The 23,468-nt window shown below is 44.4% G+C and overlaps 3 protein-coding genes across 3 annotated transcripts; all 3 read right to left on the bottom strand.

The window, feature by feature from the left end:
• Positions 1 to 4,548: 4,548 nt before the first annotated feature.
• On the bottom strand, positions 4,549 to 11,532 carry LOC146619351 (uncharacterized). The gene is made up of 8 exons (XM_085370533.1): positions 11,355 to 11,532; positions 8,665 to 8,763; positions 8,382 to 8,583; positions 8,046 to 8,116; positions 7,724 to 7,846; positions 7,032 to 7,311; positions 5,814 to 6,559; positions 4,549 to 4,815 (listed from the first exon to the last, which is right to left on the bottom strand). Exons 1-8 carry the CDS (start codon positions 11,508 to 11,510, stop codon positions 4,549 to 4,551), a joined length of 1,944 nt encoding a protein of 647 aa, XP_085226659.1. The 5' UTR covers positions 11,511 to 11,532.
• A 903-nt stretch (positions 11,533 to 12,435) lies between these two features.
• Positions 12,436 to 16,776, bottom strand: LOC146619350 (uncharacterized). The gene is made up of 4 exons (XM_085370532.1): positions 16,648 to 16,776; positions 15,584 to 16,091; positions 14,664 to 14,738; positions 12,436 to 13,919 (listed from the first exon to the last, which is right to left on the bottom strand). Exons 1-4 carry the CDS (start codon positions 16,774 to 16,776, stop codon positions 12,445 to 12,447), a joined length of 2,187 nt encoding a protein of 728 aa, XP_085226658.1. The 3' UTR covers positions 12,436 to 12,444.
• A 1,476-nt stretch (positions 16,777 to 18,252) lies between these two features.
• On the bottom strand, positions 18,253 to 23,264 carry LOC146619349 (uncharacterized). The gene is made up of 4 exons (XM_085370654.1): positions 22,744 to 23,264; positions 21,410 to 21,774; positions 21,180 to 21,249; positions 18,253 to 21,065 (listed from the first exon to the last, which is right to left on the bottom strand). Exons 1-4 carry the CDS (start codon positions 23,138 to 23,140, stop codon positions 19,471 to 19,473), a joined length of 2,427 nt encoding a protein of 808 aa, XP_085226780.1. The 5' UTR covers positions 23,141 to 23,264; the 3' UTR covers positions 18,253 to 19,470.
• Between the last annotated feature and the right edge of the window lie 204 nt (positions 23,265 to 23,468).

Here is a 23,468-nt window from a genome sequence, read left to right as displayed (position 1 = left end):
GGACAGAGTATTATTTTTCTATTTTGATTTTATTTTTTTGCTGATGTTTGTACACTTTAATCAGGAGTTTTCTGAATAGTCTAATAGCAGCGCTGACTAAAGCTTGTAGTGTAATTTGTCATTCTTTTGAACACTCCATTAAACTACATTAGTTATTACTCTAATTTAAGACAGTTAAGACTATCTTTATCTCCCAAGGTGTCACGTGTTTACATTTTGAATTAGAAGCACAAACCTTACCTGGACTGATCTGGACCTGTTGGAGCGAACCCAGGGCCTCATCCTTCCTCAGCACTGCTCCTTCCTGGTTGAGACTGAGCGCTTCAGTGACCTGAGCCCCTGCAGACTGAGGGCCTGATACTGTAAGGGAAAGGTGAGCAGCACACAGGCACATTCACTGGCATCCCTCGGAGAACAGAGGCAGAGCTGCTGCTGCAACTGCACGCGAATCGATGCTGGAAAGAACAACCAGAGCAGCAGTCCGTATTTCCATGGAGAGCCTGTACTCAACGCAATGTCACAGAGTATACCGGCAGCATTAGTGTTACTGCTTGGTCAGCTGTGCATAAACCTATTAGAGCAAAAAAAAAAAAGACAAAAACAAAAGTGAATGTGGAATTGTCGATATATCTAATGGGCTACGGAAAAGGTGGCGGTGGTGGTGTGTGAATGTGTTTCTGTGTGGCGTGATGGGCTTGTTTGTGTGTGTGGATAACAGCTAGTGATTTGTGCTGCTCTGAGCGCGTCAGCAGGGATCAATACAGGCGGGGACTCATGCTCGCCCCGAGGGCATCAGAACTATTACAACATCACTCATAACCCAATTGTTTCTCAGTCTTTAACCTACTTCTTATCTTAATCCATAAACCAGTAGATAACCCCCAAGATTTGGAGTCTAGGGTCTAAAGCAAGAAAAAAGACAGAAGGACAAGATAGAAGCACAGTTCTGCAGTCATACAGGCTTCTTTTTGATCCCAAAGGTTAAAGGTGAAATTTCTCATGTTTATATCATCATGGTACGATATCCTTTGAGGAGCACTTTGCAGGAATTCCTTCTGCAGGTGAAGATTTATGTGCTTCTTCTTTTTCTTCTTTCGGCTGCTTCCTTTAGGGCAGGGGTGGGCAACTCCAGGCCTCGAGGGTCTGGTGTCCCTGCAGGTTTTAGGAATTTTTGAACCAACACAGCTGATTTAAATGGCTAAATTAGCTCCTCAACATGTCCTGAAGTTCTCCAGAGGCCCGATAACGAACTAATCATGTGATTCAGGTGTGTTGACCCAAGGTGAGATCTAAAACCTGCAGGACACCGGCCCTCGAGGCCTGGAATTGCCCACCCCTGCTTTAGGGGTTGTCACAGTGGATTATCTATGAACCTCCTCTGAGGTCTTCCTCTTTTCCTCCTGCGATGCAGCTCCATCTTCAACATCCTTTTGTCCCATAAATCTCCAACCTTCCTCTGCACATGTCAAAACCATTTCAGCCTCACCTCTCTAACCTTGTCTCCAGCCTCTCAGCCTGAGCTGTCCCTCTGATGTACTCATTTCTAATCCCGTCCTGTTCACTCCCAATAAAACATTAGCATTTTCATCTGCAGCTCGACCTCCTGTGTTTTTGTCTCCAAATCACACATCATAGCAGGTCTCATTACCATCATCTCCTTCACTCTTGCTGCTATCCTTCTGTCACAAATCACCCCTGACACTCGTCTCCACCCACTTGATCACCTGTCTTGTGCATTGCTCATTGCTTTGTTGGTTGACTCCAGGTATTTAAACTCCTTTAACTTTCTACACTATCTGTGCTCCTTGCATCTCCAACTTCTTCTCAGTCACACATGTATTCTGTCCTGCTTCTACAGACTTTCATTTCTCCTCCCTTCAGAGCATACCTCCACCTCCCCAAACTCTCTTCCACCTGCTCCCTACTCTCACTAAAATGTGATCTGCAAACATCATAGTCAGGACTTTTCTAAGATTAAAAATCAATCAATCAATCAATCAAGTCCAAATTATCTCTTTGAACTTTAAGGCAAAACAGTGTGGAGTTCTTTCTGCAAACCTAAGACTCATTTATACTAAGTACAAACATACACTTTTAAATTAGTGAAAACTGTTTCACTAAATTTGATTATTGTTTTAAAAGAACCCCTAAAATCCACATTGTAACATATAAAATGTATATCATGTAATAACATGTATTATATAAGGTGTATATTATAATATAAATATTTGTTCCTGAGGTGTATTGACAGACTGTACAAAAAGAGAATATTAACAAATGATCAAAAATCAATATTTTAAAAACTGTGAAACTGGGAGGTGTGATTTCTCCCATGTGTGATATGAAAAATATTCAGCCTTCTTTAAATCAGCGTATAAACATTACTGAATAAAATATTTTCCTAAACCTGAAGGCGTTCAAAAAAAAGAAGAAGAACCCAAACATGAGAAGCAAAACAAACAGACTCTCCTTATCTCCTCTTTGGTAGGAAGCCAGCTGTAACAAGTTGTTTCTCTGCCAATCCCCCACACTTCCTCCCACGATACCCTGGACTGTAATCTGGAAGGGATTACAGCCAGTCTGACCTACTGTACAGCCCTGTGGCTGCTCAGGCAGTCGGTGCAGCACGGAGCTCATAGCCAGCTGCTAAATGTGCACACTGACGTCATTTACATGGATTTAAAAGGAGGTACCAATGAAACAATGAAAAGCAGCCACCAGGGAACAACACTGGTCTTTCTCAGTAAATTCACAGAAAGAGCAGTTTTTAACAAGCAGTCACGACAGGCTGAATGTTCTTGTCTGTGAAAAACCCCAAACAAACCCTGATGATGTAGCTAATGAAGCCCGCTTTCTGCTTTCCCAGAGGGTTAAACAGTTCAAATGTGTTGTGTAGTCTTTGTTTGCAATTAAACCTAAAAGCTAGAGATGAAATGCTGGAAACGTAAGGAAGAATTAAACAGAAAGACACCTCTTCACTCATTTAGGAAAATAACTGAAAATAAAGTTCCCCTCAAAAAGGCGAAAGAGAACTGAAAAGGAACTTTGGACCTACTCTGCAACACTGAGGAGAAATGAGTGCCATCCAAGGAGCTCCATAGATTTATCTGGACTATAATATTAGTTTGTAGCGCCACCTCTTGGCAAAGAGGTGAACATAACAACAACAAAGCCAAACATCTTGAGGATGGTGCAGTTTGCAGCTTTCTTCTAAGTCTCATTGCTCTGTGACGTCCTGCCAGGATAGACAGTAAAAAAAAAAAATTAAATCTATTCATGAACAGATTAGATGACAGCACAGTTATAGTAAGGCCCAGCAGAGCAACGTGAACATCGGCTTAAATTACTAAATATTGTAATTATTTGTGGGATACCACATCAGCTACACACAAATCTATTCATGAACAGTTAAACTGGATCAGTGGGGGATTATTAATTAATATGACTTAAGACTAAGAGAAACAGTTTTGAATTGATCTCAGATCTGTTTTGGTTTAAGAAACATTTCTTCTGAAAATTATTATATATAATTATTTTCTTTGCATTTCCGCACTTGACTTGAAAGTATTCTTGTTCAAAGGCAACAGAAACTTTAAATTGAATACCTCTTTTAGTAAGGATGTGAAGGCGACGCATGTGTTCCTGTAAAACTGTTTTTTCTGATCAAAAACAAACATATTTCAAGCTCTTTAATCATTAAGAAAGACAAAAAGGAAGCATGTTTACATTTCACTGTTTTATGAATTGAACTCAGTTACAAGGTTGAGTGAATATCATCTCCACAAGAGAAGTTACAAATAAAGTATTTTCACAAAATAATACTTTCAGTCTGTTATGTTCTCAGCACACCGGTTCTTTGTATGCATACAAGGCATTTACGTAGTAACGGTCATCATGTGAGATGATGTTAAAAGAGAAAAAGACAGAAAAGCACTCTTTGAGTTGCACCGTTATAAATATCAGCCGCACAACGAGATCAGACGTCCCATTTTTACACATTATACAGCCCAGATGAGGAATATAATGTAACAGCTGCCCACAGATTACCGCTATACCGAGCACAGCATTTTTTCTAACAGGCCACAGAGTCAAACTGAATGCCTTTAGGCTTTCCATGTATATGTGCGGAAGGATGGGAAGACCTCAAACAGAGCCACAGCGCCAAATATCAATGACTTGCGATCCTATTTCGACAGAACTGTAACTGTGGAAAGTAAAACCGTTCATGCTACCTCTGAAAGCACGAGCACGTGTTGCTCATGCATAGTGAAACTTGCTTGCTTTCACACGTGTGAAAAGGAGCTGTGGTGGTGCTGCACGTGATGCAATGTAAACACAGCCCATCCTCATCGCGAGCACTATCGGTGAGTTGGTACAAATTCACTCACGTTTCAATACAAAATGTGTTCGCTAGGTAAGAAAAGCCAAACTTCAGTCTCCCTGGCAAAGAGCTTTAAATGTTACACTGAGCTGAAGCATCTGGCCCGTTAGCTGGCCAGCTAACCTGACTGCAGCTTACAGGAGCTGACATCGCCTCACAGATTAGCTTCAGACATAGAAGCACTTGTGGTCTTTCAGGTTCCTCAGGTAGGAGAAACTCTTGCCGCACTTGTCGCACATGAACTGCTTCTCCCCGGTGTGAATCTGCTGGTGCGCCTTCAGGCTGTTGCCCTGGTTGAAGCTCCGCCCACACGTGTCACAGCTGAACGGCTTCTCCCCCGTGTGGATGCGCTGGTGTCGGTTCAAGTTGCCGGTGTTGCTAAAGCATTTCCCGCAGGTGTCGCAGCTGAAAGGTTTCTCTCCTGTGTGGACCACCTTTGGCAGAGAACATTGAAACAACATGTTTAAATCTTTACTAAATTACCCACAAGGTTCTTTCCACTGCAGCAGACGTGTTCAGCTACAGCTGCTGCAGAAGGTGGAACTGCAACACATCTACACAAAGTGTACTCATAAACATACACATGAAGTTAATCTCAGACCAGGTTGGTATTGCTTAATTCTAACAATCATCTGTCACTTTACGGGGTTACTCAGGGTGTAGCATTTCAATCTGGGCCTCTAACCACACCTTGATTACTGGACCACAAAGCAAAGAGTTATTTTTTATCTCCATCATAACTAATGAATAATGAGCTTCATTATTCTGATGCAGCTGCAGTTCACCCTCGGCTCAAGTATGGGACAAACCATAATCCCAATTATACTTATAACTACTGCAATCTCAATTATTTAACAGCAAATGCACATTTAATGAACTCTGAAAAGCAAAGGGAGAAGGGAAAAATAAGGTTGGCGCGGGTGAAGTTGTCTGGTGGGGACTTAGACCCAGAAGAGTGGTTGTTTTCATCCACAGAACCCATCTCGCAAGGGGCAACCACTGGTCCCTGCCAGCCTGAGATACCACACAATAACGGAAGCAGCAAACCTGCACCTCAGGAGACTGGCACGTTAGCTACGACGAGTCATGGAAAGCCGTTAGTTAACTAGTGCCTTGGATCTGCTGTGCCGAAATCAGACCATATCAGAGATGTTTAAAAGCAGCTGTTAATGATAGCTCTGCTTGGAGAGCAGATTTTTTTTGCAAAAATTAATGCAAAAAAGTAATCACTATATCCTGATCACAGAGTTTTTAGAACAGCTGGAAGCCAAAATCATCAAGCACTACTCTCTATCTGAACACTCTTTGCAGCTTAAAGGGCTGGAGTCTGGGTTTCAGACACGCTGACAGATTGCTAAGGTGTCCGTCCTAATGTTGAGGACTTATTTGCATGAATGAGTTTCACCTTGTGCAACAAGCAGCAAAAACCCACCTGATGGGACTTAAGGCTGCTTTGCTGTGTAAACATGCGACCGCAGATGTCGCAGGAGAACGGCTTCTCCCCGCTGTGCGTTTTCAGGTGAATCTTCAGGTAACTGGACGACTTGAAACTCTTGCCGCAGAGCCCGCAGCTGTGAGGCCGGTCCACCGTGTGATGCTGCTGGTGCGAGCGCAGTTCGGTGATGGAGCTGAGCCGCTGGCCGCAGAGCACGCAGGTGCACGGAATAGTCGCCGCGTGCGTCTGGAGGTGTTTGCGCAGCGAGTCGACGCAGGCCACCGTGGTGCCGCACGCGACGCAGGCGAGCGACTTCTCGTCCATGTGAGAGGTCTTCTGGTGCATCTTCAGCGCGCTCTTCTGGATGAAGCGCTTGCCGCAGGTGTCGCAGCTGAAGGGGCGCTCGCCGGTATGAATCCGCTGGTGGCCTTTCAGAGTGTCGGCCTGGTTGAAGCTTTTGCCGCAAGTCTCGCACCTGAACGGCTTTTCGCCCGTGTGTATGCGCAGGTGGCGCTGCAGGTTTCCTTGTATTGTGAAACGTTTGTTGCAGTACTGGCAGTTATAGGCACGCTCCCCAGTGTGGACCATCTGGTGCATCTTCAGGCCGTGCGCCCGGTAAAAGCTCTTACCGCACTGCTCGCAGCGATATGGCCGCACGTCAGCGTGGAGACGCTGATGGTTTCTCAGGAGCTGCTTCAGGGTGAAACCTTTCCCACAAACATCACAGGTGTGTGGCCTCTCACCTGTATGCAGAAAAGCAAAAACACGCTCACCAACAAACAACGATGAGTAAATTCTGATGTAATTTAAGCAGATTAACCGAATAAGTCTCATTATTCTCATCAGTGTAAAGAAACAATTTTCCAAAAACAGTCACGTGCTTTACATGAGGCATGACCAAACATTTCTGGGAGTCCACAAAAATCAACACACTGATTTAAATTAGCTGTCTAGCCTAGCAACTCCAGTTAAATGTCGGCTGTCTTGTTGTCTCCCTAAGATTTTCTTGATTTTGTAAACTAGCCAATATTAGTTTAACTTAACTTTACCAATACATAATTTCACCAAGAAATAAGAGTGTGTTAGTGATGGACGTCAGTCAGCTTGTGGATTCTTCCTGCTCCAAGTTCATCAACAAACCTGCCTTCACGGTGTGCACGGGTACGTCGTACAGACTGTGCCTGCTTTAGTATGAAGGATAAAGCTGGAGCTCACCTGTGTGCAGTAACATGTGAGCACTGAGGCTTCGCTGGAACGCAAAGCCTCGGCCACACTGAGAACACTGGAAGGGCTTTTCCGCGCTCGCCCCGTGGACGGCCTGGTGGGCTTTGAGCTGCAGCAGCTTGGTGAAGGTTTTCCGGCAGTGTTTGCAGCTCAGAGGCTGCTCCTTCTGACTCTCCTTCTTTGCTTGAGCTTGGTGGGACTTTCCCTTTGCAACACGCTTGGATCTGGTGGTGTATCCTGGGTCAGCATCATCTGGATCGTCTGGTTCCGCCTGCCAGAGAAGAAAAGGGATGATTAAATGTTTATTCGTTTAAACGTTGTTGATTGTCAGGTTTAGCTCATCAAATGTTACCTTAGCTCATTCAATTTTATGGGCGATGAATATTGCAGTGAATAAACTAATTGTTTCCAGTGCTTGAAAGGTTTCTGGGTATCATAAATTCTTATTTAAATAAAAGGGTGTTAGTATAAGTGAAGAAATATGCCAAAAAACCCAACTCTGTCTAAAATGTTCATCAGCTGACATTAAATTGGACTTATCTCTTAATACAGTACAACAAAATAAAAACTTGTATCTAAAAGCATATATAAAAGTTATTTTTAAAAGCACATGCAATGAAATAATATAGCTGCAAGGTGAAAAAAGAAACAAGTTAATATAAAAACATATTAATGAAGCCAACCTGGTAGTCAGGGTCGTCCTCATCCTGCCAAAACTCATCTCTGTACTGACCAGAGTCAGACGACATCCGGTCGGCTGAGCACTCAAACCCTTCTTCTTTTATTATAACAGGCTGGATGCTGTCCTGACCAGAAGAAAGGATGAGGACAAATTTAGGTTGGCAGGATCCCTCCACACAGGATGTTCAGCTCTGCTTTATTTTTAAGTTGGTCAGATTTTCTGACTAATCTATGCAATTTGGAAACAGTGAATAAACATGTTCAAGTGATGCGAAGATGAGAAACAGAAATGGGAAGAAGAGGCGGGACAACGCAAGACTTTACATCATATGTTCTGCCTTTCCACAGATGAATTATGGGCGATCTCTTCACTCCGGCGTCCCTGCTAACCACACCTACACAGAACAAAAGACAAACATCAGAACCGGTTTGTGGTCACCTCTGCTTCGTCAAATACAACAGGGACAGAGTGGAGACGGCAAGAGAAATGACATCAGGGGGAAAAGGTTAAAAATATTTTCCTTTCAGTCATGAAATTTGAGTTTTAAAACAACACCACAGCTGATTTTGACTTGATGCAGTTTGATTTAAAATATTTTTCTCTAAAAACTTGTGGAATACAAAAGCTAACTAATGTGTTTAAAAGGAAGAACTCCTCACTTCTGCGACTCTTCCTCCCTGAGCGTTGCTCAAGCTGAACAACCTCAACGTCCACCCTCCCCTCCTTTTGCCCGCTGCCTCCCTCCGTCAGCTCCTCCACGTCCTTCTGACGTCCACTGCCCTCGAGCGCCAGCTTCAACGCCGTCTCCGCGACCTCCAGTCTCCTCTTCAGGTCCTCGATCTCTGCCACACCCTGCGTCACCTACAAAACAAGGACTACTTTAGGATTTCTTGCTGGACTGTTAGTGGGTGGATGAATTAATAAAGCACAAAGGTCGTGTACTTCTAGCCGCAGCGCAGAGGAACATTCATGGAAGAGCTGGCAGATCTTCTCCACAGCTTCTTGAGCCAGAGACGACATGAAGACGCTCAACTGGATCACCTGATGGGAAGAACACAGGCCACTGTCAAATAATGAACCTGATTTAAACTCATTCTGGAAGGTATATTAAATATTCCAAGTTGAAAGATAATCAGAAAATCTGAGACAGCGTTGTTCAGTAATGTAATGAAGTGAAGAGGACATTGCACTTTGTCACGCTGCAAGATGGTAAAACTTTTCCTGTCCTGACCTGAAAAAGCAGGTCTAACACTGATGTGATATATTGATCAGCCAATCAGATCCCGGGATCACAAGTATACAAGGAAAACCCCAAAACCGCACAACAGGGTAACACTATGTGGCAGTTAGTGATGGCCAAATGAAGCTTTCCGAAGCACTGAAGCTTGTATTGAAAAACGGTTCATTACTCGAAGCTTTTCAACACAGTCCTCTCCGGTGACATCTGGTGGCGAATATTTTGAAGAGCAGCTTGAATCTGCAAAATAAAACGGACTGCTCAATCATCACTGCTCACTCAAGAGTGGAGTTCTCTCCGATATTGGGCCACCGTTCCGTTGCTTTGAACATGTAATTGGTTTTGTTTCTCGATTGGGGGGCTGAAAAAAATGTAATGCGTATTTGCGTAATACATTTTGATCAATAAACTTTCCCTATTTAAACATGCACTATGGTGTGGCCTTTCTTTGCTCATAACTCCTTGATGTTGGTAAATACAATAAGTGAGCAATATATATAATATACATATGAGAATGCACAGCACATTATGGAGTATGCCTGCTGTGAAGTCCTGCCTCCATCTACTTGTCGTTTAATCACAGCTGGACAGGTTCATACAAAATATTAGATGAGGCCAATTGTCCTATACATATTTTTGACCTAGGGGTGGGATTGATTGTGAACTGGAAAGGGAAAATGCTTAGGGGGCTGAGTACGGCTGCATCGTTACTGATTTGTAGAATCATTTTGATTCATACAGGATCCGATTCAATTTGATTGGAATCTGGAAAGTTTTGCCTCAGTCAGAAATATTACAATTCTGGTCATGTATCAGTATATATCCATAATTTCGTATCTATTAAAAGAAAGCTGACACATGTGAGCCTTAATTAGAGATGTAAACAGAGAGTTATGAAACCTGCAGCTGCAGAAGCCAGCGAAAAAAAAAAGAGGCAAACACAGCGCGGACCCGACGACACATCAAAATCTGATTCTGACGCGTCGGGTCCGCGCTCTGTGTTCACGCTTGTATGCAGAATCCGTAAACCTGCTCCCAGTTACTGTTTTAGCTGCATGGTGTTTGACGACATGTTGTGAGGTTTAACCTGAGATGCTGGCGTTTCAGGCATAATAACGTTAATTTACAAATCGACGCAGGATTGTAATGAATCAATATCACTTTATTCAATTTAGCATGGATTGTAATCAGAAAGGCGATAATCAAAACCCATCCCTAATCAAGAACTTGCAAAGTAAAAACATGATCAATGTAAGGTAGCCCTTTTGTTATTTACATTTAAAAAGAGGATTCGTGTTACTGTGCGCTGGCTGAGTCTGTTTCTTTTCTTAGAAATAGTTTCTCCTGCCCTGGAGAAAATCCACTTGCATGGAACAGAAGAGGCTGTGGAGTGCAGGAACCACACTGCAAGCTGGTAGATATGCAGGTATTCCTGGGTCCTGCAGACTATCACCTAACAACAATGAACAAAATGATTTTCTAAACTGTAGCAATGTAATGTACGTATAGTGTCAAATACATTTTTGTAGTCTTCATCAGCTTTAATTCACATGGAAGTGTTCCTAAAGTCATATGCTGTAATGGCATTTCCATTATGAAAACATGATTTTGGACATTTCAAGTTTTTCACTTCGGCAGATAAAATGAATTGAGCAAAATCAACTCAAAATATTCCCACACGCCAGAACGTCCTCTCTTCCTCGCTGGCTCCATATCTGTCAGTGGAATGATCACCTCATCGCTCTCTGTCACCCTCAACACACTCCACGAATCCCGTGGATGATTCACTTCCTTATATCCGTTTGAATCGGGTACCGAAGCAGTTACGTGAGTAATGAAGCTTCGGACGTCACTGGTCACGTGACTTTTGCCAAACGAAGCAAGCCTCGACACAGTGCTTCTGAACCAGTGTGTTGTTTTTTTCGACACACGCTCCGGAGCGTCAGCTTCAAGCGGGCCATCACTAGTGGCAGTCATTATGATCACAGAAGAGTGTGTTATTGATCAGATATCAGCTGATAGATCGATCCTGCGCTCTGTGGAAACCTGTAGCTGAGGCGCTTCTAGACATACACTAGATAGATAAGCCCGGGCCTGCTGCCCAACCCAAAATGGCGCCCAGAGGTGGATTCTCCCAGACTTCGTGCACCAGCCCCTCATATTTACGCGAAGTTTAGCCTAAACACATGCTCCATACAGCAGGACAGCGCGGCACCCTGCTGCCATTTCGCAGCTAACCGGAGCTAACTGCTAGCTCTTCTATTTCTATGCTCGGCCGGTTGTCTGGACGACAGTTGGAGGAAGCGTCGGCTCGGGAGAAACCGGGACCAATGCGGGGACCAGAACCGGCCCGGATACCTGACGACCGTAAACTACCTTGTACCTTATCCTGTACCTTATCCTCCGGGGACCCGTGCGTGTCTTCGGCCACACACGATGTCTCTTGTGGACGCGGAGGATCCGAGGCGCCGATAACTTTGTTCATCTCTGACACCGCCGCGTTCACCATTATCTCCAAAATGGCGCAAACCTGCGGCTCCAGGTCCGCCATGCTGACTGATTGTGATGTTTATTTCGCATCTACAAATGCGTCATGAAACTTCTGCGCTGCCGCACTGTTGTTGTTATGGTGAAAAAAAACTCATGCCGATCATTCACAACACGAAGCCAAGTACTGTTTCCTAGTTCATACTTTTCAGAATAAAATCACACGTTTCTAATTTGTCTTTTCAGTTTAAATGCTAATGACTGTATATCATTTATCTTATATTGTCAGCTTTAACTGCATTAACTTGCAAGAAACGTGCCACACTAATTTTGTTTGTTTGAATTGTGTTATTTGGATAAAAAAAAAAAAAAGTAACAAAAATGTATCCATCCTATTTGTTCAATATACCGTATACCATGTTTGATTCTATTGCGAAAAGCCCTAACGGAAACGGTATAGCATCGAGTTTACATTGAACCTCCCTCCAGTGGTCAAAGTGAGTAACTACAACACTTACAATTCCACGATCAGCAGAGACGTTAAAACGTTAAAATTACCCTTTAACAGTCAGAGTATTCACAGTCTGAAGTTAACAGAGTTGTAAACATTTATATAATTCCATGTTATCAAGCTATATTAAGCAAACACGGGTAAGAGGCGGTGGTATGTGCTTCTGATCACACTGTTTTTAATTTCAAAATTTAAAAAAAAAGTCAATTGAGAGATTTTTGTTGTCTTGACCATTTTATTCAATACTGTAGGAAAACAGACTTTAAACCAGGTGAAAATATAAATATATAATGTATAAATACAAAATTTTCATATTTTAAATCGTGCTGAGAGATCACTAAAAGACTGCCAACTATATCACAATCACTGGAAGGCAAAATGGAAGAAAATACAAATCTGAATAATGGCCCAGCCTTGAGCAACGCTCCCAGAATGCATCACTCATCTGGCTCTGTGGACAATGACTGGTTTGCTCGAGTCGACGCCATCAGGACGCTGTGAGTGCGTCCCCCAAAATTTTCTGGAATTTCTCGCTGCAGTTGTGTTTCTTCAGGAGCCTTGAGTCTGAGAATCCAAGTCCACAGCTGCTGCAGGAGTACGGTCTTTCCCCCGTGTGGGTCTGCATGTGAAACTTGACGTGCCCGAGCTGCCTGAACCTCACGCCGCAGACCTCGCACTCATACGGCTTCTCTCCGGTGTGGATCAGCTGATGTCTCTGGTAGTTCGTGTACATGCGGAAGGCCTTGCCGCATTGCTCGCATTTGTGCGGCTTTTCTCCAGAGTGCTGCAGCTTATGGATCTTGAGCGCCTGACGGATGATGAACCTCTTCCCGCACACGTCACACCCGAAGGGCTTCTCTCCCGAGTGGACCCGCTGGTGGTAGTCATAGGTGGCTTTGTAGAAGAAAGACTTCCCGCACGGGTCGCAGCGGTACTGCATGTGACCCGTGTGAATGAGCTCGTGTTTCTTCAGGGAACACGCAGTGTCGAAGCCCTTGTGACAGGTGCCGCAGCTGAACGGCGTCACGTCCACTATCGTCCTGTCCTGCCGGTAGATTACTCTGCGCCTGCCCTGCTCCCGCTCCCGTCTCCTCATGACCTGCCCGTGCTTCTCGTCATGAGTTACGCTCTGGTGTCTCCTCAGGTGGCAGTTGTACAGAAACGTCTTCCCACACAGGTCGCACATGTACGGCTTTGAAGCGCCGTGAAGGAGCATGTGTGCTTTCAGCTTGTTGGCCTGAATGAAACCCTTCCCGCACACCTTACATTTGAACGGCCTCTCGCCCGTGTGGATGTGCATGTGTCTCTTCAGGTTCTGAGGCAGGGTGAAGCCAGCACCGCACGTCTCACAGGTAAACATCTTCCCTCTGTGGACCGCCTGGTGCGTCCTGAGCGATCGTCTCTTTATAAAAACCTTGCCGCACACCGTGCATTTGTACGGGTGCTCTCCAGTGTGGATGCTTCTGTGACACTGAAGGGTGAAGGCGTATTTGAAGCTCTCTCCACACTCGGAGCATTTGTGCGGCTTCTCAGCCGTGTGCACGAGCTGGTGGGACTTTAGGCTGTATTTGGTCTTGAAGCCCTTCCCGCAGGTGGAGCAGGCGAACGGCCTTTCATCCGTGTGCACCACCTGATGCGTCTTCAGCCCCATTTTTGTTTTGAACTTCTTCTGGCAGAGCTCGCACTCGTAGCTGGCATACTTCTTCTCTTCGTGTCGCAGCAGGTGGTACTCAAAAGTCGCTGCGTTCCTGAACTTTCTCGGGCACTGGTCGCAGGTAAAAGGCCGCTGCTCTTTGTGGATGTTCATGTGCTTCATCAGGTGGAAGAGTCGGTTAAAAGTCTTGTTACAGATGTCACACACAAACACTCTGCCTTTCTTCAAAACCTCTGCTTCCAGACGCTTTTGGCTCTCGGTGTATTCGGGCTCCGCTGAGTCCGCGCAGGTACAATCTGCTGTGGCGTCTAAACAAAAGGAAAGATCGAAGTTCACACATATGATGCAGGAGAAGAAGCTCATTTATCATCACTTCTTACTGTGAAATCATCACGGCCAAACATTCGTGATTGATTTGTTAGCTAATGAGCAGACTCTGTATAATCCTCCTGTCTGACGGCAATATGTCTGTGAAGGTTCTCAGTCATCCAGGTCATCGTAGTCTAAGGAGCTTGGAAAGAAAAGCGTCTGGACTTCTTTAAGTTGCTTGAAGACGTTTCACCTCTCATCCGAGAAGCTTCTTCAGTTCTAGGGTCAAATGGTGGAGACGCTTTTCTTTCCAAGCTCCTTAGGCCTCCCGTCTGACTTTAATAATGAGAATAATTTACAAAGTTACCTTCATTTTCTGACCACCTGAAGCTCAGATCAGAGAGCCATAACCTCCACCTCCACCCAATCCACAAATCACCAGACCCTACAACCCTTCCTGTCGGCTCCATGGGCTAAAACCAGACCCCTCTACCCCACAAAGGCTCGTGGGTAGGACCACAGTAAACAGGTCCCATGCAGGGTACGCTGGACCTTTTTATACTCAGCACAGGGGATGTCTGAAGATCTGATCTGAACTGCTCTTAGTGTGAACGCTCACCCACGACCAATTTGTCATGTTTCTGGTTATTTTCTAATTTAAAATCTGAAATCACACATTATCGGAGTCTTTGTTAGTTTGTTTTACTGAAAATAATTTCTATATTAACCATTTAAGTTCTCACCCGGTCCATTGCCTGGTAAAGAAACTGCTTCCATCAGCTCCTCCATCGCCTCTCCACCTTCTGAACCTGAAGAATCTATACAGAATGAAAACAAAGACAGATTAACCATGGCTGAAATCAGCTGCAGGTTGAAAATTTGTTTTCCTTTCAAACTGAATTTGTGCAGGAAGCCCGTCTAGCTGGCAGCTGACGAGAGTTGTAAGATTTTCAGGGCTCGTATTTACACCTTGAACCAGGATTTGACACAACAGGCGGCTCAATGTATCTCATCAACAAATGTATCCACCGATCAGCTTTCAGAATGTCAACTGTGAAACAAACTGTCTATTAGCAGGCAATTTCTTTCTTGCTTCACTACCATGTTTTCAAAATAAAATAACAAGGCTTTTCTTGGTGCAGTGGAAAGCAGGAAGTCTGCGGCAATGGTGCAGGACTCCACAGTGCAAGCATTTCACAGGGATTTGTGACTAAAATAGATGTGTGTATACTGGGAAAAGCATTCAGGACCACTTAAAGCTGTGATGAGACAGTGAAGCCTTTTATTGAAAGGACAGCAGCAGCACTTGTTACTGTAATCAACATCAATAAGACTACTTTATCAACGCACCTGTTCAGCAAGTTAAAGGCAAAGCTCCAATCCACCACTGGTCTGTGTCACACAGTGACAAAGCTACAAAATAACAAACAAATATAAAAAATAAAAGCTATCTGATTGGAGATAATGTCCCAACTTACTTTGCTAGGATATTTAAATTTGGGAGATTTTTTATGACCCTTGCTGCAGGCTGAAAACCGCTCTGTGTTTCTAGGAGAGACACCTGCAGCATGCAGGGTGAGTCTGAAGAGCAATATGGGATGTACCACTGAAAAAAAGAAATAACCCATATTTTCATCATCTGGGACCTTTCATGGAAACTTACCAGCATCGTGTCCACCATCCACTTCAGCAGCAGGAGATGATGTGGAGACGCTCTGCACAGCAGCATCAGATGTCTGGTTGACTCTTTGCACTCGTGCAGCAGCAGCAGGAGGTGGTGGTCCTGTGAAACCCTGCACCCCTGGAGGAGCTGCAGAAGCAGGAGGACATATATGACCGACTCTTTGAATTCCAGCAGGAGCTGGTGAAGAACCACTGCCTCCCTCTGCTACTTTATCTGTCCTTATGTTTAACTTCCCCAGTGGCTTCAGGGTAAAGACCTGCCCGCTCTGCTTAAACAGGACTGGGCAGCCATTCAGGACGTTCTCTCTCCACACTCTGGCATTTTCAAAGCTTTCAGTCACGGTCTTTAGCTCACTCTCCAGCTGTCCCACTTTGGCCTTCAGAGTCCTGTTTTCAGCGAGCAGCAGCAAAGACACCTGGGAGAAAACGGTGCTGATCTTTCTTGTTGCCTCACATGCTAACATCTCCAGAGTGCTGTCAAAATCCAGCTGTGAGGATTAAAACAGAGGAAACAAAGTTTATTTAGGAACTAAACCAAAGCACATGTTATCAGTGTAAACACAACATCAGTAGAGCTTGTATGAAGCGTTATGATAAAAACCATAATCACAATTACTTCACTACTTATCCCTGACTGCGTGATAAGTAAATCTTGAAAGAAAAGCGAGAATTATCGCAGCACATCACTGTTTAATCACTACAATCTTGTTTTAAAAACTGCCGGAAGTTAAAGCTAACTGCGCAGCCCTGGAAATATTTGAACAAAGTAAACGCAAAGATTTAAACCTAGTACTATAATCCGGCTCCTGTAATCTTACGATAACATTCACTTTATTTAAAAAAAAACAAAAACAAAACAAAAACAACTTTGAGGGCTTTTTTTTTAGCTAGCTTCAGCTTGACGAACGTCCGCCATCTTTGTTTTGCTTGGCGTCGTTGCCCTTCGTGATTTTACTCCATCCGTCCACTCTCACCCGAGCACAGCGTATCTGGTGTTTTTAGCGTATCTGGTGTGCGTTGATAATAAACTAACCGCTGACTTACCTTACGGTTCATAGTCTGTTCCTCTGCGTCATTTTCTACTTTGGAATTTCCAATAACATCGACAGCGACCCGGATAACAGTCTCCATGATACACTTTGTTTCTGAATAAAACACCAAGTTTTCTGACATTTTCCCTCTGAGGATAAAAACTGTTCGCTACAAGCGCAGAGAACTTGCCTCTGTGTTAGCCCCATTCATTCAGGAAATGGAAGTAGTGCAACTGTAGAAATTTCAAAATAAAACTCATACAAAGCGCTTTGACTGCAAATGTTATTTAATTGCAATTTCGAGCAAGAAAAATAGACATATCTCAGAGAACTGAAATATAAAGTTATTAGAAAGTCACTTTACACTTCGACTTCTATTTTAAAAATGATTACACCTTTCACTGGGATTTTTGGGAATTCACAAAACATAAATTACTACTTTAAGAAATTCTTAAAAAAAAAAAAATCAATTAAAATGCCCAAATTTTCACTTAAATTTCAACTGGCAAACTCCCACATTACCTTCAGAACATTTGAAGATGTAATCTACCTTAATATCTCAAATTTTAGGTTTCATACAAGTAACTTTCATGTTTCACCAGATTTTTAAACAGCTGAGGTTAAAGAAACAAAATAATAATACAAAACATAAATGCCACAACAATACTGCTAACCTCTACTGATAAAAAAGCTGATATCGTATTGACAGCTATTAAATCACGCTTAATCATTCCCTTAACTCTAACATCTAAAGGGTGAGAGGTGCCAGTGTTATAGCTGTTTTTCACACCCACTTTCCCCACATCATAAGGACGAATGCACAGATCAGTATCAGCTGATATCAGCAAACACAAGGACAATTATCTACATCAGTGTCTGTCTTACATTATATTAGGCTGGCATAAACCTTTAGTCAAGTTATTTGTTGATGCCCAGATTAGTTAACATTAGTTGGTTTTAACATAGTTGCTGGTCCAGGATTTCACCAAAACTTTAATACCTCTTCAATCACAGGTAACCCTACCAGCTCTCCCAGTACATTTTATTAAGTTATTTCTGTGTCACACTGGAGCCGTTTTCATACATGCACTGCAGCTTGCAACTGATTTCCTAGTTGATTAAACTCGAGAATAGAAGACAACTAGTCAACTAATCTGATGGATGAATATAAACATTAATCTTACAAATGTTGTATTTGTATTAAAGAGCCATTTGAACCAATTAACAAATTATTTAAATGCCACTGAAATGTGTGACACCGTACACCGTGTAAAACTCTGCTCAGTTTTTTTGCAGACTTGCTGCATAAGGATAAGTCAAAAGTTCCTTAACAAAAATTAGTGGGAGGATTTTGCAAAGCCAGAGGTCCAAAGAGCCAATCAACAGCTGTACACCAGCAGCCACATGTGTTTACTCATTACTGTAGCAAATATGTAGTTTAGCATACTTGTGAGTTATATCTAGAGTTACTGTTTGCATTTTGAATCAACTCAGAGCTGTCTGGTAGCAGAAAACAGACTCTGGCTTGAACCCTTGAGCAAACACCGAGCTTGTAAAGCTTTTTGTAGCAATTTTTTAAAAACAGATTTGACAGGTGAGTCAATAAATGTACCTTCAAAATAAAAGCCCAGATTCATCCAGAGGTGGCTGTGAAACCTGTGAAACCATGCCTGTGCAGAATGTGCTTATGCATCGCCCCAGTGAAACAGAGTTTGATCTGACACAACATATAACCGTTCCTGTAGTACAAAGTCGTACAGCACTGTGCTGATTAGCGGGGCTGCCATCCATCTTTCAGTCATAGAGAGACATCGAGAGCTGAAATACAGTGCCGTGTGAGACCCAACAGCTAACTGGCATTAAATGAATAAAAGATAACGTTAGTTTAAATGATTAATATTGCCGGCACCATTTAGAAAGAGCGGCAACATTCAAATGTCTACTCTATTAACCAAGGACATGCCAAGATCAGTACCTCTTCTGGGTACTTTTTGTTATACCCATGTGCAAATTGTAACCAACCTCCAGGGGGCACTGTCTCACTATGCTTTCAGACGTGAGCTGCTCTTCTTCTAACTTTCGATATTTCACATTTTCCTCAAGAGGCTTTGCACTTTCAAGGCTGCCACTGCCTCATAATGATTTGCCTGGTTTAGTCGCTGCATCGGCTCATGGTACAAATTCACACTACACAAAAGTACGACCCCAGCTGATCCCTCTTTAACACAGTACTCAGATGTTTCAGACATGAAGTCATAACAGCTGTTTTTTTTAACATTTTGTTAACTGTTCTAGTTGATGTTCGACGGTTTTAACCAAGAATTTACAGAGAGGGCGCTGTTAAAAACCACCAAGGTCACCGCAGAGTTATTTAGCAGTAGGATTAGGGTTAAGCTGCGCAAGCATACAGATGTTACAAACTTCAACCCTACCGCTAACCAAAAGCAACGACCAGGTGGTTGAAGAAGAGGTTAACTGATGGAGGTGCTTGATGCAGTCTGTGCAGTATAGAGTCCACATGATGTGTGATGGGGTGCATGTGAGAGAAGAGCAGACAATTGTCCAGTGAATTCACAGCGAGTGAATGGAGGTCAGGCGTCCGGTCTGCTTCACTAAACTGCGAGTTTCTAGAAAAGAGAGGCAAATAATTTCCTGCTCAGTGCTGCAGTTAAACTACAGATGACGCCCCGCCTGATTCTCTGGACTTCATGTATGAAAACAGCTTTGTTCAGCTGAGCAAAATTGTAAGCAAAAAGGCACCGGGCCATGGGTAACTAATGCCTCCATTTCATTTATTAGTCCTACTTGCTATCAGGTGATAGCAGCCCCACGTCACCTACGACCCGTCACAGCTGTGCTTCTTGAGCTGCCGTGAATCAGAGAAGCCTCGGCCACACTGCTGGCAGGAGTAGAGCTTCTGCCCTGTGTGGATTTGCAGGTGGGACTTGAGCTGATTGGACTGGTGGAACTTCCTCTGACAGTACACGCACTCGAACGGCTTCTCCCCCGTGTGGATCCGCATGTGTCTGTAGAAGTTCCCGTCCGTTCTGAAGGCCTTGCCGCACTGGTCACATTTGTACGGCTTCTCACCCGTGTGAATGCGCTCGTGCTGCTTCAGACTCGCGGCGTGGAAAAACCGCTTCCCGCACACGTCGCAAACGAACGGCTTCTCGCCCGTGTGGCTCCGCTGATGATAGCTGAAAGAGTATTTGTTGTGGAAGGACTTCCCACAGATGCCGCAGTTGAACTCCTTGTGCTCGCTGTGGCCTTTTTCATGAAGTTTGAGCGAGCACGCGGCGCTGAAACCTTTCAGGCATATTTTGCAGCTGTACGGTTTAACCAGCGACTTGTTCTGCCGTCGAGTCTGGAAGAAATTCTGCGTGCCGTCCGACTGCTCGCTCCTGTCGGCGTGCACGTACCTCTGGTGTATCTGCAGCCTGCAGTTGAAGAGGAAGGTCTTCCCACACAGATCGCACATGAACGGCTTTCTGGCGCCGTGGATGAGCATGTGGGACTTGAGCTTGTTGTTGTCTGAGAAGCTCTTGCCGCACTCCTGGCAGCTGAATGGCTTCTCTCCTGTGTGGATACGAAGATGCCTTTTCAGGTTGTTATTCAAGCTGAACCTCGCTCCACATATGTGACAGGTGAAGGGCTTCTCTCCCGTGTGGACCACACTGTGTCTTTTCAGAGCCGTGCCGGTCCTGTACGACCTGTTGCACACGGAGCACACGAAGGGACTGTCGCCTGTGTGCTTCCTCTTATGCACAGTCAGCGAGTGGGCATATTTGAAGGTCTCCTCACACATTGTGCATTTATACTTTTTGGTGTTTGTGTGAACCATCTGGTGGAAGCGAAGCGTGTCTTTGCTCTTGAACTCCTTCCCGCATGTCACGCAGCTGAAGGGCCTTTCTTCCGAGTGCACGGCCATGTGACACTTGAGCTGAACCGACGTCTTGCAGGTCTTGTCGCAGAGCTGGCACTTCAGCAGCTGCTTCCATTTCTCGTGGCGTAACAGGTGGTTTTCCAGAGACTGCTTGATTCTGAACGTTTTCCCGCACTGATCGCAGGAGAATGGCTTCGGAGGCTTCGACCGCTGGTGACGCTTGAGATGGTTCTGAAGCGACTCCTCTTTCCTGTACGATCGTTTACACTGAGGGCACGGGAAGGGCAGCGGGGCTTTAGTTGCCTCGTGGCGCAAAACGTGATTTTCCAGAGACGCCTTCTCTAGGAAACTCCTGCCACACTGATCGCAAGGAAAAGGCTTCTTGTGGACCTTCATGTGTTTCTTCAGTTCGCCTTTCCAGTGAAAACCGAGGTCGCAGTGCTCACAGAAGAACCGCCTCGCTGTCTGCGAATCCGTCTTTCTCAGTCGTCTGCCAGGCTCTTCAGCTGACTTGCTTTGTTTCTCCTCGCTGCAGTTGTCAACGGAAACTGGAAATTAAGGCGCAAATGTATAGATTGTTATTATCCATTTCCACCCACACAACCCCCTCCTAAATCTCAAATCAACATGTTTATAGTCACATCTGAAAGCAACACCGGTACCTGTTTCACTATTAGCAGGTGCTCTTCTCGTTCGTCTTGTCCTCCCAGAAGCTCCTCCTTCCAAAGACTTCTGTGACACAACAGAATAAATCTGAGTTTGCATGAAAAGACTTTCTAAGCATCTCAACTAAAACATCCTAACACGCTGAATCTGTGAATGCAGCTGACAAGCCTTAGGATCTACTGTTTTCCAAATGGAGACATGAATGTGTCAAACAGAAACATCCGACCTTCTCCTGTGTCGAGTCGAGACCGCTGACAGTACTGGAGTCGGGACTGGGGACATTTTGAGGTGTAGAGCCCGGCGAGGCCGCTGGTTTGAGCACGATTGCTGCAGCTCCCGTCGTTTCTGAGACGGCCGATGACTGCGCTACGATTTGGCTGGCACCAACCAACAGCACCGTGGGAGCGGAGCTGACTCTGCCCACGAGCACCATGGGGGCGACCGCAGGTTTGGGGACGGTCACCGATGCAGCCGTGGAGGTGGGGACGACTTCAGCAGCTCCTGCAGAAATGGGCAGCGGATCTGGATTTGATTCTTCTGCAGCCGATTCTGGGGCGTCTGGACTGGTGGACACTGACAGCACAGGACCTCCTGCATTTAAAGACAAAGTTACACATTGTTATTTAATGAACTCACTTGACTACTTGGCTTCTTCTTCTATGAAATATATGATAATCGACATTATGTTTAACATGTTTATCATCATCCCAAAAACTCTAATTTATTTGAACTCGAGCTGAGATGACTTGCTAAAGAGGTTCGATCTAGAAGAAGGTTACAATAAGGTTTCCACATCAGGAACAGCTGCCCTTGTAGATGAGCTTTAAAATAAATGTTTACCTACATGATTAACTGGTGTCCCCTCCAAAATTCCCTTTTTCCAACCACATGTTGAGTTCAAAGGGAAGAGACATGGTTTTAAATTCATTAACAGCATAAATAAACAGGCAGAATTATAATCCTGAGATAAATAAACACAAAAAGGAGACAGAATAAAGCCTCGCTACTAAAACTGTGTCTGAGTGGATCAGATGTACAAGTGATTCACTTTTAGAAACCGAATCACTTGGCTTATTGTAAATTGCCATTTTACTGCATATTGCACAATTAATCAGCACACCAATTAAAAAAGGACTCTGCCTCGAGGCCCAGTTTGAAGCTCGTGTGCTAAACTAACAGCATGTGGGGTTAAAACTTTAATCATATGTACACATTTTCAGCTATATCAACTTTTGTAGCAGGAAATTAACTAGACATTAATTCTTTTCTTTCTTTTTTGCCATAATCTTAACCCTATATTTGACAACAGCAAAATAAAACTGGAAATTATGTTTCTGGTGTGCCACCCCAATGTTTTTAGTGGCCCCCATCTGGAAAAACGAAACATGAAAAAGAAAATGAGAATGCGTAGCGTGTGTATAGTCATATATCTGGCCCTTGATGTGATCTGAACTTCCCGGGTGAATTTGAGAAAATACCCCCCAACTCAAAGATGATCCTTCAGAAATCAATCTCGATCAGAATGATTGATCGATTAGTTGATATGTGACTGCTTCTCACCCATCACTGAGCCGTCTTGCAGCAGGACGTGAGTCGGGCCCTCGCTGATGGTCTTCAGCTCCTTCTCCAGCTGCTTCATGTCTCTGCCCAGCTGCCCCACTCTGGCCTCCAGCTCCTGCTCGAGCTGCCCGGCTTTCCTCTGGAGCACGTCCTCCAGCTGCTCCACTTTGGCCCGCAGAGCCTCGTTCTCCTCGAATAGCTCCGAGGAGAACTCCGTAAACACTTTGTGGATCTGCACCACCAGAGACTTCTCTATCTCTTGGATCTCACCCATCCTCGCCTTTTCCCACTCAGTGTTTGGCGCCTCTTTCGCCAACACATCCCTGAAGACAGACAGAGTCGCCTGGATGGCCACTTCCACAATCGACGCCACTTCGCTGCCGAATCTCGGCTCCATGTTTGTTCACATGAACTCTCCGCCTGCTGTGTCCGAAACTCCGCAGCGCATTTTGAGCCCCAGTGAGGGGTTAAACCGGGTCCAGCTGGACTCAAAACACAAAACTCCTTCTTCCGTATCAACCGTCCCGTCCTTTCGTTCCCTGTGCACCTTTGAAAACCTTCCGTGTTGCATTTCCGCCTCCGGGGCCACACACGCTTAGAAAATAAAAGCCCCTTCTATCTACTTCTCGTTTATTCAACTAAGATTCTAACTTAAAATAACTAAAATAAAAAGTAGCAGCTTTTTTTAATTAAAAGTTTCAGTGAATTTCCGAGATAATGCTTTT

The sequence above is a fragment of the Diplotaxodon limnothrissa genome, linkage group LG14, assembly GCF_057381915.1.
Source record: "Diplotaxodon limnothrissa isolate DT_005_m linkage group LG14, D_limnothrissa_male_GT1.1, whole genome shotgun sequence".
Taxonomy (NCBI): domain Eukaryota; kingdom Metazoa; phylum Chordata; class Actinopteri; order Cichliformes; family Cichlidae; genus Diplotaxodon; species Diplotaxodon limnothrissa.
Note: the sequence above shows the minus strand (reverse complement) of the source record. Positions and strands in the feature narration are given on the sequence as shown.